The sequence below is a fragment of the Thamnophis sirtalis genome, unplaced genomic scaffold (assembly GCF_051295495.1).
Source record: "Thamnophis sirtalis isolate CommonGarterSnake01/CBP01778 unplaced genomic scaffold, rThaSir2_p1.2 scaffold_4, whole genome shotgun sequence".
NCBI classification, from domain to species: Eukaryota; Metazoa; Chordata; class Lepidosauria; order Squamata; family Natricidae; genus Thamnophis; species Thamnophis sirtalis.
Window position 1 is genome coordinate 138152643 of NW_028261384.1, and position 18717 is coordinate 138171359.

Below are 18717 nucleotides of genomic sequence, written 5' to 3' on the forward strand. Positions count from 1 at the left end.
TGCATTTATCCATCTAATCTCTGTCATCTGTCTGTCTGTTTATCTATCATTATCTATCTATCATCTGTTACCTATTATCTATCTAATCTGTCTGTCTATCTATCTATCTATCTATCTATCTATCTATCTATCATTATCTATCTATCATCTGTTATCTATTATCTATCTAATCTCTGTCTGTCTGTCTGTCTGTCTGTCTGTTATCCATGCACCATCTATTATCTATCTAATCTCTGTCATCGCCCAAGATCACCCAGCTGGCTCAGTACCCAAGGCAAGACTAGAACTCATTTGCCTCCGGCTTCTTAACCAGTTAACCACAAGTGCTTTAACGACTACCCCAAACTGCCTCTTGTGTGTGAACGTTACAGGATCAATTTGCTCTTTGTAAATCTGTTTGCATTCCGTGCCATCATGAGGCAGTGAGTTTCTCGGGAGAACCTCTGTGCGTGGCACAGCTGGCATCCTGCAAAAGTCAAAACTGACCCCTTTGAGGTTATTTACTTCTCTGACATGGAATACATTTGAAGTTCAACAATAAATTCCATGTTTCTTTTTTTCTCCCTTCCCAACACGCCAGCCCCAAAGCTGTCTGCCCCCCTCTTTTCTTCTCATAAAGCATCACTTGCTTTATTTCTTTATTTACTTATTTATTTAATTATTTATTATTAGTTATTTTATTATTTATTATCCAATCACACTTGGCTAATAAAAAATTCTATTCTATTCTATTCTATCATATTATTTTATTATTTTATTTTATTTTATTTTATCATTTTATTTTATTTTATATTTTATTTATTTTATTTTATTTTATTTTATTTTATTATTTATTATTTTATTTTATTTTTATTTATTATTTATTTATTTTATTTTATTTTATTATTTTATTATTTTATTATTTTATTATTTTATTTTATCATTTTATTTTGTTTTGTTTTATTGTATTGTATTGTATTATTTATTTTATTTTATTTTATTTTATTATTTTATTTTATTTTATTATTATTTTATTTTATTATTATTTTATTTTATTTTATTTTATTTTTTATTTTATTTTATTTTATTTTATTTTTGTTTTGTTTTATTATTTTATTTTATTATTTTATTTTATTTTATTTTATTTTATTTTAATTTTATTTTTATTTTATTTTTGTTTTGTTTTATTTTATTTTATTTTATTATTTATTTTATTTTATTATTTTATTTATTTTATTTATTTTATTTATTTTATTTATTTTATTTATTTTATTTATTTTATTTATTTTATTTATTTTATTTATTTTATTTATTTTATTTATTTATCTTATTTTGGGGGCTGACCAACCAGCCTGCCAAGCTCATCCTTGCCCTCATCCAACATGGCGTTCCCCCTTGTTACCCCAAACAGCTAAATCCGGCGCCGAAGCTAAAATCCTTGTCCTCATCAACATGGCGTCCCCCCATTGTTATCCAAAACAACTCAGTCCGGCGCAGTCGCGTTTTTCTGGCGACATGACGTGATCTCTTGCCCTCACCCAACATGGCGTCCGGCGTCTATATAGCCCGGAGGCCGCAAGGGCTTTCCTGAGTCACGGTGAGTTGCCCTCACTTAACATGGCGTTGGCCAGTCTGTTGGAGCCGCAATTCCTCTCGAATGGGCCCGGTTTTTTCGGCCCCCGCGGCGGGGCGAAGATGTCCGGGGACCTGGCGTTGGCCGCCCCTTACGCCGGGCTGACAGCGGGCGACGCCAAAATCGAGCTGGAACACGGTACCACCACCCTGGCTTTCAAGGTAGGCCGGCGGCGGGGGAGGCAAGGTAGACTTGAGAGGAGCTGGAGGCTCTACGGAGCTGGGGGGGGGGGACCCAGAGCCCTGCAGGGCTGGGAAACCTCGCTAAAGGTTTCACAAAAGCTCCGAAATTGTGTTTTGTTTTGTTTTTAAAAAATTCAATTGCTCTTGCACTAGTTTTACAGGTAGTCCTCGATTTACGACCACAATGGAGCCTCTGTCACTAAGTGAGGCAGGGGCCGAGGGAGCTTTTGCCCTGTTTGACGACTTTCCTTGCCACGAGTAGTTGTGCGAATCGCCACAGTCCTTCAGTGAAAAACACCGTTGTTAAGTGAATCTGCCTCCTCCCCCCCCATTGACTTTGCTGTTTGAAAAGGACAGAGCGACGGTCGTAAGTATGAAGCAGTTTGCCCAGCAGGCGTCTGAATTTTGATCCTGCTGCAAAGGGAGCCTTAACTCAAAATGAATTGTTGCACGTTGAGGACGACCCAATCCATTTAGCAACGGTTACGACAGCACTAAAAATGGGGCTTTACGGGCGTCGTTTTTCACACTTACGACCGTCGCAGCGTCCCCGGGATCAAAATCCAGAAAGCAAATTCAATACCCTGACAACACGATGTTTATCAAGCACTGAGAATTGTATTTAATAGAAAATCATTTTTAAAAAAATCAGATTCTTGGCAACTTGACTCCTCTATTTATGACGGTTGAAGTTCCCCGGAATCATGACTCCTCCTTTTACGACCTTCTGACCAGCGAACTCAATGGCGAAACACATGAATTTGCATCGTGGCTGCAGTGATCAAGTTACTTTTTCCAACCTAACCATTGGGGTACGGTATCATCGATAGGCTGATGGTACCCAACTTTTCATCTCTACCCCGTCACCCCAACGAACCCCTCGACGTGATGTCCCGATTCCTGGAGGCCGTGCGGATCTGGATGCGGAGGAAGAGGCTCAAGATCAATCCCTCCAAGACTGTGGTTTCCGTCATCCCGATTTGTGCATCTCGTTCCATCTTTGATGATAGGGGGAGAAACTTTACCGCCCCTCCTCAGAGAGGGTCCGCAATCTGGGAGTCCTCCTGGATACGCGGCTTAGTTTAGACGAACACCTGGCCGCCGTGACGGGAGGGCGGGGGGCTTTTACCAGGTTCGCCTGGTACGTCAGTTGCGCCCCTTCCTGGATCGGGATGCTCTCTGCACAGTCACTCACGCCCTCGTCCTTTCTCGCCTGGACTACTGCAACGCTCGGGACGTGGGGCTGCCCTTGAAGAGCACCCGGAGGCTTCAGATGGTCCAGAACGCGGCTGCGCGGGTTATCGTGGGGGTACCTAGGTGCTCGCATGTTACACCCCTTTTAGGCGGCCCGCACTGGTTGCCGGTTGTTTTCCCGGTGCGATTCAAGGTGTTAATTATGATCTTTAAGAGCCGAGGTGGCGCAGTGGTTAGGGTGCAGTACTGCAGGCCACTGCAGCTGACTGTTATCTGCAGTTCAGCGGTTCTAATCTCACCGGCTCAAGGTTGACTCAGCCTTCCATCCTTCCGAGGTGGGTAAAATGAGGACCCGGATTGTTGTTGGGGGCGATATGCTGACTCTGTAAACTGCTTAGAGAGGGTTGAAAGCCCTATGAAGCGGTATATAAGTCTAACTGCTATTGCTATCTTTAAAGCGCTCCATGGCTTAGCCCAGGGTACCTGCGAGACCACCTACTACCACCAGTAGCCTCCCACCGTCCAGTGTGATCCCACAGAGTTGGCCTCCTCAAGGTGCCGTCGGCCAGACAGTGTCGGCTAGCCACCCCCAGGGGGAGAGCCTTCTCCGTGGGAGCGCCTTCCCTCTGGAATGAGCTGCCCCCGGAGCTTTGCATAATCCCCGACCTCCGGTCCTTCCGACGTGCCCTTAAAAGTTGGCTTTTCCAGCAAGCCGGCCTGGCTTGAACAGAATAAAATACAGGATTAAATTGTTAATTTTAACCTATTTTTTTTAAAATGTATTGTTAATATTAATTGGGTTTTGGGATACTTTAAATAAAAAACACATATTACAAAAGTTAGAAAGGAAATTATCCTTTTTAACTTTTGTAATATGTGGGTTTTTTTTATGTTGTACGCAGCCCTGAGTCCTTTGGGAGAAGGGCGGCAAACATTGCCCCGATTCCCTTCACAGTGGCAAGAGAGGCTGCAAAGCGGGATGACGCTCTGCCTAACAGTCTCGCTCAGCGGTGGAAGTTGGGGGCTCGATTGTGGCCATAAGTCGAGGTCTAATCGGAGAGTTGACACGCGGTGGTCTCTCTTGCTTGCTTTTTCCAGTTCCAGCACGGCGTGATTGTGGCGGCGGACTCAAGATCCACGGCCGGCGTCTATGTCGCCTCGCAGACGGTCAAAAAAATCATCGAGATTAACCCTTACCTGCTGGGCACCATGGCTGGCGGGGCGGCAGACTGCAGCTTCTGGGAGCGGCTCCTCGCCCGGCAGTGTCGGATTTACGAACTCCGCAACAAGGAGAGGATCTCGGTGGCGGCTGCCTCCAAGCTCTTGGCCAATATGGTGTACCAGTATAAAGGCATGGGCCTATCCATGGGCACCATGATCTGTGGCTGGGACAAGAGAGGACCAGGTGAGGGAAATGTAGCTATTTCTTTTGTAGATTAATGAGGTGGGGGGTGAAAAATTGAATTTCAACAACGGCAGAATCGGGCGGCGGCATAACAAAATGGACGAAAGTGTCGGAAGTCTGAATGCGCTGTGCATTTCCTTTCATTACGGGACTAGATGAGAACCCGGCGTTGCCCGGGTATTTATAGATGTCGGTGCCCACCATCTCTGCCCTCCCTTGCGCTCCTCTTTCTCGCCCTGTCTACGATCCTGGCACTTTGCCCCGAAGCGTTTGTCTGACAGGGAGCCATTGAGAGGGGCCTTTCTTCCCCCTACTCCCATGCCCATCATCCCTGCCCTCTTCCTTCCCTCTCCTGAATGGCCCAGGCTCTCCATTCCACTTCCCATGACATCACAAAGAATTGCCGCTCTAGGATGCCGCACTAACTCTCCTTAACGGCCTAGGCTTTCCAGAGTTATGCTGGAACACACACAGAGACACACACACACACACACAAACAAACACAGAGGACACTCCCCCAAGGAGTGTCTGACCCCCCTCCCCCCCAATATTTGTTTCCAGAGGGTAAGTCATATGTCTACCAAGTTTGGTTGAAATTGCAGGAGGTGCTCCAGAGTTATGCTGGAACATGTATACAAACAGGCTATCTATCTATCTATCTATCTATCTATCTATCTATCTATCTATCTATCTATCTATCTATCTATCTATATCAATCATCTATCTACCTATCTATCTACAGTACCTACCTATCTATCTTACAGTATCTATCTATCTATCTATCTATCTATCTATCTATCTACAGTATCTATCTACCGATCTATCTATCTACAGTATCATCTATCTACCTACCTGCCTATCTATGCCTATCTATATCTATCTATCTGTCTATCATCTATCTTATCATCTATCTATCTATCTATCTATCTATCTATCTATCTATCTATCTATCTATCATCTACCTATCTATCTACAGTATCTACCTACCTACCTTACCTATCTATACCTATCTATACCTATCTACAGTATCTATCTACCTATTTATCTACAGTATCTATCTCTATCTATCTATCTATCTATCTATCTATCTATCTATCTATCTATCTATCTATCTATCTATCTATCTATCTATCTACAGTATCTACCTACCTACCTATCTATATCTATCTATCTGTCTATCATCTGTCTATCATCTATCTGTCTGTCTATCTATCTATCTATCTATCTATCTATCTATCTATCTATCATCTATCTATCATCTACCTATCTATCTACAGTATCATCTATCTACCTACCTACCTATCTATGCCTATCTATATCTATCTATCTGTCTATCATCTATCTTATCATCTACCTATCTATCTATCTATCTATCTATCTATCTATCTATCTATCTATCTATCATCTACCTATCTATCTACAGTATCTACCTACCTACCTTACCTATCTATACCTATCTATACCTATCTACAGTATCTATCTACCTATTTATCTACAGTATCTATCTCTATCTATCTATCTATCTATCTATCTATCTATCTATCTATCTATCTACAGTATCTACCTACCTACCTATCTATATCTATCTATCTGTCTATCATCTGTCTATCATCTATCTGTCTGTCTATCTATCTATCTATCTATCTATCTATCTATCTATCTATCATCTATCTATCATCTACCTATCTATCTACAGTATCCTCTATCTACCTACCTACCTATCTATGCCTATCTATATCTATCTATCTGTCTATCATCTATCTTATCATCTACCTATCTATCATCTACCTATCTATCTACAGTATCTACCTACCTACCTTACCTGTCTATACCTATCTATACCTATCTACAGTATCTATCTACCTATTTATCTACAGTATCTATCTACCTATCTATCTATCTATCACCTATCTACCTACAGTACCTATCTACCTATTTATCTACAGTATCATCTATCTACCTACCTACCTATCTATGCCTATCTATATCTATCTATCTGTCTATCATCTATCTTATCATCTACCTATCTATCTATCTATCTATCTATCATCTACCTATCTATCTACAGTATCTACCTACCTACCTTACCTATCTATACCTATCTATACCTATCTACAGTATCTATCTACCTATTTATCTACAGTATCTATCTCTATCTATCTATCTATCTATCTATCTATCTATCTATCTATCTATCTACAGTATCTACCTACCTACCTATCTATATCTATCTATCTGTCTATCATCTGTCTATCATCTATCTGTCTGTCTATCTATCTATCTATCTATCTATCTATCTATCTATCTATCTATCATCTATCTATCATCTACCTATCTATCTACAGTATCCTCTATCTACCTACCTACCTATCTATGCCTATCTATATCTATCTATCTGTCTATCATCTATCTTATCATCTACCTATCTATCTATCATCTACCTATCTATCTACAGTATCTACCTACCTACCTTACCTGTCTATACCTATCTATACCTATCTACAGTATCTATCTACCTATTTATCTACAGTATCTATCTACCTATCTATCTATCTATCACCTATCTACCTACAGTACCTATCTACCTATTTATCTACAGTATCATCTATCTACCTACCTACCTATCTATGCCTATCTATATCTATCTATCTGTCTATCATCTATCTTATCATCTATCTATCTATCTATCTATCTATCTATCTATCATCTACCTATCTATCTACAGTATCTACCTACCTACCTTACCTATCTATACCTATCTATACCTATCTACAGTATCTATCTACCTATTTATCTACAGTATCTATCTATCTCTATCTATCTATCTATCTATCTATCTATCTATCTATCTATCTATCTATCTATCTATCTATCTACAGTATCTACCTACCTACCTATCTATATCTATCTATCTGTCTATCATCTGTCTATCATCTATCTGTCTGTCTATCTATCTATCTATCTATCTATCTATCTATCTATCTATCTATCTATCTATCATCTATCTATCATCTACCTATCTATCTACAGTATCATCTATCTACCTACCTACCTATCTATGCCTATCTATATCTATCTATCTGTCTATCATCTATCTTATCATCTACCTATCTATCTATCTATCATCTACCTATCTACAGTATCTACCTACCTACCTTACCTGTCTATACCTATCTATACCTATCTACAGTATCTATCTACCTATTTATCTACAGTATCTATCTACCTATCTATCTATCTATCACCTATCTACCTACACTACCTATCTACCTATCTATCTACAGTATCTATCTATCATCTATCTACCTATCTATACCTATCTATACTTATCTACAGTATCTATCTATATCTATCATCTCTCTATCATCTATCTACCTATCTATCTACAGTATCTATCTATCATCAATCTATCTATCATCTATCATCTACCCACCTATCTATATCTATCTATCTATCATCTGTCTATCATCTATCTATCTGTCTGTCGATCTATCGATCTATCTATCATCTATCTATCATCTACCTATCTATCTACACTATCTACCTACCTACCTACCTACCTATACCTATCTATACCTATCTACAGTATCTATCTACCTATTTATCTACAGTATCTATCTACCTATCTACAGTATCTATCTACAGTATCTATCTACAGTATCTATCTATCTATCTATCTATCTATCTATCTATCTATCACCTATCTACCTACAGTACCTATCTACCTATCTATCTACAGTATCTATCATCTATTTACCTACCTACCTATCTATACCTATCTATACTTATCTACAGTATCTATCTATCATCTATCTATCATCTACCATCTATCTACCTATCTACAGTATCTATCTATCTATCTATCTATCTATCTATCTATCTATCTATCTATCTATCTCTATCATCTACCTACCTACCTACCTACCTACCTACCAGTATAATCTTTATTGTCATTGTACTTAAATACAAGGAAATTGGTTTCCCTATCTGTCTTTTAACAACCCCGTAATCCCTTGCGGGGTGGAGTCTGAGCAACTGAATGGAGCTGAGGGTTTATTGACCAGATGCCCTTCCTGTCTCCAATGAGGAGTTTTGTTCAGCAGATATATTCTCATCGTGCCCAGAGAGAGAGAAATACCTGCTTCTATCTAGGATCGAACTCACCGCTTCCTGATTGGGAGGCAAGAGCTCCACCTCCAGCCCCCCCCCCACCGCTCTCTTATTGGCTTTGTATCCTTTTGTCAAAATATATAGATATCTATAATTCAAGAGAGTGGATGTGTTTAATCCCGCCTCCTCCTGTTTTCTTCCTCCCTGTGAGGTGGGTCAGGGTGAGGGGGAGAGAGAGAACAACTGGCCCAACTAGTTTTCATGCCTAAAGCAGGATTAGAAATTAGCGTATTTTTCGGGCAAGTTTTCCTTGTACGAGGTGGCTAAAGTCAACTTTCTGTTTCTTTCCCATAAGTCTTGCCAGTTGTCCAACTCTATGCTGTACATCAAAGTTCCTACTCCACGTTAACATGGGTTTCATCCACCTGCTCTTCCGTCCTTGTATAATCCAAGAGATATTGATATAATGCGATTCCGAGCCGAGGTGGGCGCAGTGGTTAAATGCAGCACTGCAGGCTACTTCAGCTGACTGCAGTTCTGCAGTTCTGCAGTTCGGCTGTTCAAATCTCACCGGCTCAGGGTTGACTCAGCCTTCCATCCTTCCGAGGTGGGTGAAATGAGGACCCGGATTGTTGTTGGGGGCAATTATGCTGACTCTGTAAATAGAATAGAATAGAATAGAATTTTATTATTTGTATGCCGCCCTTCTCCGGGAGGACTCAGGGTGGCGAACAATTCAAGGGGGAAAAAAGGGGAACATAAAAAACAAAATGCAAATAATAAAAGTAAACAACAGTCGCACAACCATACATGTTGAGAGGGGAAGGAACTCATCACCCCCAGGCCTGCCGGCAAAGCCAGGTTTTGACGGCTTTTTGGAAGGCCTGGGGAGAGGTGAGGGTCCGAATCCCTGCGGGGAGTTCATTCCAGAGGGCCGGAGCTGCCACAGAGAAGGCCCTCCCCTGGGTAATAGCCAGGTGGCATTGGCTGGTAGATGGCACCCGGAGGAGGCCAACCCTGTGAGATCTAATGGGTCTGTGGGAGGTAATTGGCAGCAGGCGGTCTCTCAAGCACCCAGATCCAATACCATGAAGGGCTTTATAAGTTACGACTAGCACTTTGAAGCGTATCCGGAGACTGATCGGTAGCTAGTGCAGCTCGCGGAGGATAGGTGTAACGTGGGTGTACCGAGGTGCACCCACAATCGCTCGCGCGGCTGCGTTCTGAACGAGTTGAAGTCTCCGAATACTCTTCAAGGGCTGCCCTATGTAAACCGCTTAGAGAGGGCTGAAAGCCCTATGAAGCGGTATATAAATCTAACTGCTATTGCTATTCCCCCTTTTGCGACTCCGATGCACAAATTCAAGAGATTCGCTTTACACAACCGCATAACTAACAGTTGGAGTGTTTCACAACGGTGGCCAAGAAAGTGGTAGAAAGGGAGCAAAGTTCACTTAACGACTGTGTGGTCCAGTGGGAAAATTATGTTCAGTGTTGTCTCTTTCTGAGAAGTTGCAGCTTTCGATCTGCTGCGCAACTTTGGCTGGCTTTTCTGCCCGCTAACCTGGATCGGATCAGGATGGGAAGGCTCCGGGGAATCCTCAACTTACGACCTCAACGCAGTCCCAAATTGCTAAGCGAGACATTTGTTAAGCAAATTGTGCCCCGTGTGACGACCTTCTTTTCCACAGTTGCCAAGGGAATCGCTGAGGTTGTTAAGTTGACTAACTTTTACGGTTGTTAAGTGAAGCACGGCTGCCCCGTGGATTTTGAGCCAAGGTGGTGCAGTGGTTAAATGCAGCACTGCAGGCTACTGCTAGATCAGCAGGTCAGCGGTTCAAATCTCACCGGCTCAGGGTTGACTCAGCCTTCCATCCTTCCGAGGTGGGTAAAATGAGGACCCAGATTATTGGGGGCAATATGCTGACTCTCTGTAAACCGCTTAGAGAGGCCTGAAAGCCCTATGAAGCGGTATATACTACTGCTATTGCTATTTTGGCTTGTTCAGATGGGGATCATGTGACCCTGTGAGGCCGCAAACCGTCATAAAGATGAGCCGGTTGGCGAGGGTCTGAATTTCTGACTAAGTGATCTTGGGGATGTTACAACAGTTGTAAGTGTGAAACAGGGTTGTAAGTGTGAAACAGGGTCGTAAGTGTGAAAGGGTCGTAAGTGTGAAACAGGGTCGTAAGTCATTTATACAGGCAGTCCTCAACAACAGTTCGTTTAGGGATTGTTCCAAGTTACAACAGCACCGAAAAAAGTTACTTACGACCTCTTTTCACACTTAATGACCGTTGCAAACCCCTCCCCGGGTCACTTGATCAAACTTCGGCTGTTTGGCAACTGGTTTCACATTTATGACGGTTGCCAGGTCCCGGGGCCATGCGATTTAGCTTCAAACATGCGAAGTCAATGGGAAAGGCAGACTAACTTAACTGGAGCAATTCACTTGAACAACTGTGGGAAGAAAACTCACTTCACAAATGTCTCGCTTAATAAAAGAAGTTTTGGGCTCAGTTGAGGTTAGAATGGATTGGAAGGGAAGGGAATGGGGGGAAAGGAGAAGAGTGGAGAATTGGAGAATTATTAGAGGAGAATTGGAGAATTTGAATAGAATTTGAGTAAGAATAGAATTGGAATAGAATTATTAGAATAGAATTGGAATGGAAGTGAATAGAGTAGAATTATTGGAATAGAGTTAGGAATGGGATGAAATGGAAGAATGGAATAGAGGAGAGGAGAATTTGAATTGAATTTGAGTAAGAATAGAATTATTAGAAGAAAAGAGAATTGGAATAGAAGAGAATAGAATAGGGATGAAATGGAAGAATGGAATAGAGGAGAGGAGAATTGAAGAATTTGAAAGTAACAATAGAATTTGAATAGAATTATTAGAATGGAAGAGAATTGGAATGGAAGAGAATAGAAGAGAATTATTGGACTAGGATTAGGAATGGGATGAAATGGAAGAATGGAATAGAGGAGAATTGGAGAGTTTGAATTGAATTGGAGTAAGACTAGAATTTGAATAGAATTATTAGAATAAAAGGGAATTGGAATGGAAGAGAATAGAATTATTGGAATATAATTAGGAATGGGATGAAATGGAAGAATGGAATAGAGAAGAGGAGAATTGAAGAATTTGAAAGTAACAATAGAATTTGAATAGAATTATTAGAATAGAAGAGAATTGGAATGGAAGAGAATAGAAGAGAATTATTGGAATAGAATTAGGAATGGGATGAAATGGAAGAATGGAATAGAGGAGAATTGGAGAGTTTGAATTGAATTTGAGTAAGACTAGAATAGAATTATTAGAATAAAAGGGAATTGGAATGGAAGAGAATAGAATTATTGGAATATAAATTAGGAATGGGATGAAATGGAAGAATGGAATAAAGAGAATTGGAAGGGAATAGAATAATAGAATGGAATGGAATTAGAATAGAATTATTGGAATAGAATTAGAAGAGGAGAATTAGAACTGGAATGGAATGGAAGAATGAAATAGAGGAGAGGATAATTGGAGAATTATTAGAGGAGAATTTGAATAGAATTATTAGGAGAATAGAATTAGAAGGGAATTTGGAATGGAATAGAATAACTTCATTGTCACTTTGAATGCACACTGATCCGCATACATTAACATGAAATTTAGTTGCCTCCAGCTCTCCAAGGGGGTCACCTCCTCCCATATAACGGGACAAAAATTCACTTTACAACTGTCTCGCTTAGCAAGACAAGTTTTGGCCCCCAATGGTGGCCAAAGTCAAGGACTTGTCGGTCGTCGGGGACATTGAAAACTCCTAGCATTGCAAAAAAATCTATACATTACGTGGGCATTTTGCAAGGTGAAAGACAGAGAGAGACAGGCAGACAGACACTGTGATTTGAGGCTGATTCTACCTCGTCATTTGCCTTTTTTATTTTTTATCTTTTCCCGGAACAGAACGCCAACCCGTTAATGGACCGCTTCACGGTTTATTTATTTCGTCGCATCTTTTATCTTGCGCCATAAATTTGAGGCACGCAAATTGGGTGGTGTTTTTTTTTGTTTGTTTTTTTGCAAAGTCTGCGGTGTATGTGACTTATTTTTCCCTGCACTTCGGCTGTGCCAAAGCTTGACAAGCGATAAGCCGAAACCCCTCCGGCTGTTGTTGTTGCGGGTTGTGTTCTTTTGTGCTGAGTCTGCACGGCTGGGCAGGTTTTCCATCGTCCTGACGGGAGCAAGAAAAAGCTATAAATCTCACTTAAATGGCCCCGGTTGCCTGAAGGGGTTTTGGTTTTTTTTGCAAAGAAGCCCCTCTAGAAATTCTCCGAGCGTTGTGTAAATAGATCCGTTTCCATTAACTCCCCCGGGATCAAGCTGGCTGGTACTTGAGAGAAATGTCACAAAATGCCCGTGGATGGCTGTTGAAGTTTCCCGAGTCACAACACGGCGAGAATAAATTTCTGCCGAAGTACCTGAAGGGGAAGCAAATAAATTGTGGAGTGGGAGATCAATCACAGGCAGGGTTTTCCTACTCCCCTCCGCCCCCCCAATCCTCCTTTGCTGCAGGATGGGAGTTTCAAGCTTAGGGTTTCTCTCCAGCTCAGCGATTTTTTTAAACGGGTGGACTTCAACTCCCAGAAGTCCCCAGGCAGCCATCTTCTCTCGAAGCCCTTCATTGGTTCCCTGTAAATACAGTATACTCTTTTTCTCTTTTCTCTCATCTCTTTCTCTCTCTCTCCCTCTTTTTCTCTCTCCTGTCTCTCTGTCTTTCTCTCCTGTCTGCTCCTGTCTCTCTCTCTCTACCTCTTCTCTCTCTCTCCCTCTCGTCTCTTTCTCCTGTCTGTTTGTCTCTCTGCCTCGTCTCCTTCTCTCTCTCTGTCTTTCTCCTGTCTCTCTCTGTCTCTCTTTCTCTCCTGTCAGTTTCTGTCTCTCTCTACCTCTTTTCTCTCTTTCTCTGTCTGTTTCTGTCTCTCCTCCTCCTCTCTTCTCTCCCTCTGTCTTTCTCTTGTCTCTGTCTGTCTTTCTCTCTCCTGTCTGTTTCTGTCTCTCTCTCCCTCTTTTCTCACTCTCTCTTTCTCTCTTTCTCTGTCTGTTTCTGTCTCTCCTCTTCCTCTCTCCCTCTGTCTTTCTCCTGTCTCTGTCTGTCTTTCTCTCTCCTGTCTGTTTCTGTCTCTCTCTACCTCTTCTCTCTCTCTCTCTCTCCCTCTTCTCTCTCTGTCTGTTTCTGTCTCTCCTCCTCCTCCTCTCTCGCCCTCTGTCTTTCTCCTGTCTCTCTCTGTCTGTCTTTGTCTCTTTTCTCACTCTTTCATTCTCTCTCTCTTCTGTCTGTTTCTGTCTCTCTCTACCTCTTCTGTCTCTTTCTGCCTCCTCTCTGTCTCATCTCTCTCTCTCTCCTGTCTGTTTCTGTCTCTCTCTCCCTCTTCTCTCTCTCTCTCTCCCTCTTTTCTCTCTCCTGTCTGTTTCTGTCTGTCTCTCTTTATCTTTCTCCCCCCCTCTTTCTCTCTCTCTCTGTCTCTGTTTCTCCCTCCTCTCCGTCTCTCTCTGTCTGTTTCTCCCTCCTCTCTCTCTCTCTCTCTGACTGTGTCTCTTCTCTCTCTTTGTTTGTCTCTGACTGTCTCCTCTGTGTGTGTGTCTTTCTCCCTCCTCTCTCTCTGTTTCTGTCTCTCTTTGCCTCTTCTCTCTCTCTGTCTGTCTCTGTCTGTCTGTCTTTCTCTCTCTCCTGTCTGTTTCTGTCTCTATCTGCCTCTTCTCTCTCGTCTTTCTCTCTCTCTCCTGTTTCTGTCTCTTTCTCTGTCTCTCTGTCTGTCTGTCTCTTTCTTTCTTTCTCTCTCTGTTTCTTCTCTGTATGTGTGTGTCTCCCAACTGTATCTGTCTCTGACTTTGTGTCTCTCTTCTCTCTCTCTCTCTGTTTCTCCCTCCTGTCTCTCTCTCTCTCTTCTCTCTTTTTCTGTCTCTGTCTCTTCTCTCTCTGTCTCTTCTCTCTCTATCTCTCTCTTTCTCAGTCTCTCTCTCTCTCTCTCTCTCTTCTCCCCTTCCCCCCATCTCTACAAATCTGTTCCAATTTGAACCCCTCCATGGATTTTTATTTGAATAACCCCATAATCTCTTTGCCTGCGTTGCCCGAAAGGGTTTCTTTGAGGACCGACCCATCTGTTTACACTATGGCTTACTCCCTGTAGACCGCAGCATCGCTGCTGCTTGGACGGCTGCGGGGTGGATTCTCCCCAAAGCTTTCGAATAAAAGACTTAGGAAACAACTTTGAAGAATTCCCATTCCTTCTCCTCTTCTCCCCCTTCCTCTCCTCCCTCCTCTTCCATTCCTTCCCCTTCCTCCTCTTCTCCTGCTTTTTCCTCTTTCTCTCTTCTCCTCTCTTTTTCCTTCTCCTCTTCTTCCCCTCCTTCTCTTGCTTTTCCCTTTCTCTTTTTCTTTCACCTCCTCTTCCCCTTCTCCTCCATCTGCTCTTTCTTTCTCCTTCTTCCCTTCTCTTCTCTTCTCCTCCTTCCTTCTCTTCTTCTCCCCCTTTCCCTTCCTCTCCTCCCTCCTCTTCCATTCCTTCTCCTTCCTCCTCTTCCCCACCTTCCTCCTGCTTTGTCCTCTTTCTCTCTTCTTCTCCTCTTTTTCCTCTTTTTCCTTCTCCTCTTCTTCCCCTCCTTCTCTTGCTTTTCCCTTTCTCTTTTTCTTTCGCCTCCTCTTCCCCTTCTCCTCCATCTGCTCTTTCTTTCTCCTTCTTCCCTTCTCTTCTCTTCTCCTCCTTCCTTCTCTTCTCTTCTCCTCCTCCTTCCTTCTCTTCTCCCCCTTTCCCTTCCTCTCCTCCCTCCTCTTCCATTCCTTCCTCCTCTTCTCCACCTTCCTCCTGCTTTGTTCTCTTTCTCTCTTCTCCTCCTCCTCTTTTTCCTCTTTTTCCTTCTCCTCTTCTTCCCCTCCTCCTCTTGCTTTTTCCTTTCTCTTTCTTTCACTCCTCTTCCCCTTCTCCTCCTTCTCCATCTGCTCTTTCTTTCTCCTCTTCTCCTTCCTTCTCTTCTTCCTCTTCTTCTCCTTCTCCTCCCCTCCCCCTTCTCTTCTTCCCTTTCTCCCCCTTCCTCTTTCCTCCTGCTTTTTTCTTTTTCTTTCTCCTTCTCCCCTCCGCCTTCTCCTCTCTTCTCTTCTCTTCTTCCCCTTCTCCTCCTCCTTCCTCCCCCTCCCCTCCTCCCTCTTTCCTCCTCCTCCTTTTTCCTTTCTTTTCCTTTCTCCTCCTCCTCTCCTCCTCTCTTCTTCCCCCCCTTCTCTTCTTCCCCTTCTCCTCCTCCTCCCTCCCCTCCTTCCTCTTCCCTCCTCCTTCTTTATCCTTCCTTTTTCTTTCTCCTCCTCCCCCCTCCCCTCCACTTCTCCCCTTCTTCCCTCCTTCTCCTTCCCCCTTCTCTTTCCCCCTCGCCCCTCTTCCTCCTCCTCCTATTCGGAAGGGCTGAATAATGTGCAACAAGAGAGGAATATAAGCAGCGCCTCGCTGGAGGGGTCTCCCAGCCCACCCAGTTCCAGCAACCTGCCCTCACAGTAGCTAACCAGGTATCAAGGAAGCCCACGGATCCTGCAGCCGATTGTCTCCAGAGGCATCCAGCTGCCTCCTTCAAGGCTAATAGTTATTCTCTGATGGCCATGAATTGGTCCCACCTTCTCCTAAAGCCAGCCAAGGTTTTACGACCTTTCCTGCCACGGTTGTTAAGCGAATCGCTGCAGGTTGTTAAGTTAGTAACATGGGTGTTAAGCAAATCTGGGTCCGTCCGTCCCCCCCCCTTTGAATTTGCTTGTCAGGAGGTCGCAAAAGGGAATTGCGGGATGCTGCGACCGTCATAAAGATGAGCCAGTTTGCCAAGCGTCCATGTTTTGATCATGTGAACCCCAGGGATACGACAATAGTCGTAGGTGTGAAAAATGGTTATAAGTCACTTTTTCAGCCCCATTGTAACTTCGGACGGTCACAAAATGAATGTTGTAAATAGAATACAATAGAATAGAATTCAGAATTACAATAGAATATAGAATTAGATTAGATTAGATTAGAATATAGAATTAGAATAGAAAATAAAATATAATTCAGAATTAGAATAGCATGTAGAATTAGAATAGAATATGGAATATAACATAATAGAGTAGAATAGAATTCACAAAGAGTAGAACATAGAATATAATTCAGAATTAGAATGGAATTAGAATAGAATATGGAATATAAAATAATAGAATATAGGATAGAATTCAGAATTAGAATAGCATATAGAATTAGAATAGAATATGGAATATAAAATAATAGAATAGAATTCAGTATTAGAATAGAATATGGAATATAAAATAATAAAGAGTAGAATAGAATTCAGAATTAGAATAGAACATAAAATATAAATCGGAATTAGAATAGAATATGGAATATAAAATAATAGAGTAGAATAGAATTCAGAATTAGAGTAGAACATAGGATAGAATTTAGAATTAGAATAGCATATAGAATTAGAATATGGAATATAAAATAATATAGTATACAATAGAATTCAGACTAGAACATGGAATATAAAATAAGAATATAGAATAGAATTCAGAATTAGAATACAACATAGAATAGAATTCAGAATTAGAATATAATATGGAATATAAAATTATTATAGAGTTCACTAGAATTGAATTGCATTGCTTTATTGGCCAAATGTGATTGGACACAGCAGGAATTTCTCAGTGTACATAAAAGCTATGAGTGATAAATCATAATCATAGTCATCCCAAAAATACATTCACCCTAAATCATAAGATACCACCCTTGGCGATAGTCACAGGAAACTAAGTAAGCAATCAACATACATCGTACTAGGAAACTAAATATAAATCTTAACAATACAAGCAACAAAGTTATAGTCATAAGCAAAAAAGGAGATAATAAGTAGGTAAGATGAGAAGAAGAATATTAATACAGACTCTCTGTGTTTTAAGGTAGTCAGATTTGGAGAAACTCAGCCGGTTTCAACCAGGAAACAAGTTCCGCCTAATTAAACCTTTAAAAAAATTTTTTTTAGGAAGAATGCCCCGTGCTTCACTGTGCTTAAGGCCACGGCTGAAAAATTAAGCTCGATTCTGTTAATCCTGGTTTCCTTCCCTGTCTTTTCAGGTCTCTATTACGTGGACAGCGAAGGGAATCGTATCTCGGGAACTGTCTTCTCGGTGGGCTCCGGTTCGGTCTACGCCTACGGGGTGATGGATCGCGGCTACTCTCACGACCTCGCGGTGGAAGACGCCTACGACCTGGCCCGCCGGGCGATCTATCAAGCCACATACCGCGATGCTTACTCGGGCGGCTCGGTCAACCTGTACCACGTCCGCTCGGACGGCTGGATCCATGTCTCCAGCGACGACGTCTCGGAACTGCGAGAATTGTTCCTCGACACGTCCGCAGAAGCCGTGGCTTGAAACTGTGGACCGAAAGGGTCGCGGGCGGGGGGAGGGGGCAGCAGGCTGTGGGGGTCTACCAAGGGGTGTATTTTCAAAGCCGTTGACAAGCGAAATTTGTAATTCCCGACAGTTAGCAGACGCCGCAAGTGGTTGGAGAGGTGTTGACCAGTGATTTATGTTAATAAAATCTCCTGTTTCTTTGGCATTAAACTTTGCTTATCCAAGCTATTTGGTGTTCTCCTTGGAAGAAAGGGAAAGTGAGTGGTGCGGTGGCCTAGAGGGGGAGCTCTGGCCTCACAATCAGGAGGCTGTGAGTTTGATCCTAGGTAGAAGCAGATATTTCTCTCTCTGGACATGAGAGAATATATAACTCTGCATCGGTGACAGGAAAGGCATCTGGCCAGTAAAAACTCAGCTCCATTCCATTGCCCAGACTCTACTTCGCAAGCGATTATGGGGTCATTAAATGATGATGATGATTTGAAGAAAGGGAAAGCAAGTTGGATCTTGCCTATTGCAGTCCCACTGAGTGTGAGCATATCCACACCTGTGTTACACAAATAGATTTGACTTAAGGACCGTAATAGAGCTCCAGAAATCTTGGTTGCTAAGCAAAACAGCTCTTAAGTGAATTTCGCTCACTATATTTCTTGCAACAGCTGTTAAAAGTGAATCCCTGGGTCAATCAGGGACTTTGCGGTGTCCCTGTGACCAGCAAGGTTTTGGCTTTCCTGTCACCGTCTCTTCCTACCGGACCGTCCAAGATCGTACCGGACCGTCCAAGGAGAAAAGTTTCATCGGCGGGCTCGG

At 42.3% G+C, this 18717-nt stretch overlaps 1 protein-coding gene across 1 annotated transcript; it reads left to right on the forward strand.

Annotated features, from left to right (window-relative positions):
- The first annotated feature begins 1561 nt into the window (after window positions 1–1561).
- PSMB5 (proteasome 20S subunit beta 5) lies at window positions 1562–18131 on the forward strand. Its single transcript, XM_014068529.2, has 3 exons — window positions 1562–1773; window positions 4087–4393; window positions 17627–18131. The coding sequence occupies exons 1-3, from the start codon at window positions 1597–1599 to the stop codon at window positions 17923–17925; spliced, it is 783 nt and encodes a 260-aa protein (XP_013924004.2). The 5' UTR covers window positions 1562–1596; the 3' UTR covers window positions 17926–18131.
- Window positions 18132–18717: the final 586 nt, after the last annotated feature.

Excerpts from the sequence above, each read along its gene's own strand:
- PSMB5 (XM_014068529.2), top strand. The coding sequence starts at position 1,597 with ATGGCGTTGGCCAGTCTGTTGGAGCCGCAATTCCTCTCGAATGGGCCC. Across the intron at positions 1,774-4,086 it reads CCACCACCCTGGCTTTCAAG|TTCCAGCACGGCGTGATTGT; the intron begins GTAGGCCGGCGG and ends TGCTTTTTCCAG. Across the intron at positions 4,394-17,626 it reads CTGGGACAAGAGAGGACCAG|GTCTCTATTACGTGGACAGC; the intron begins GTGAGGGAAATG and ends CTGTCTTTTCAG.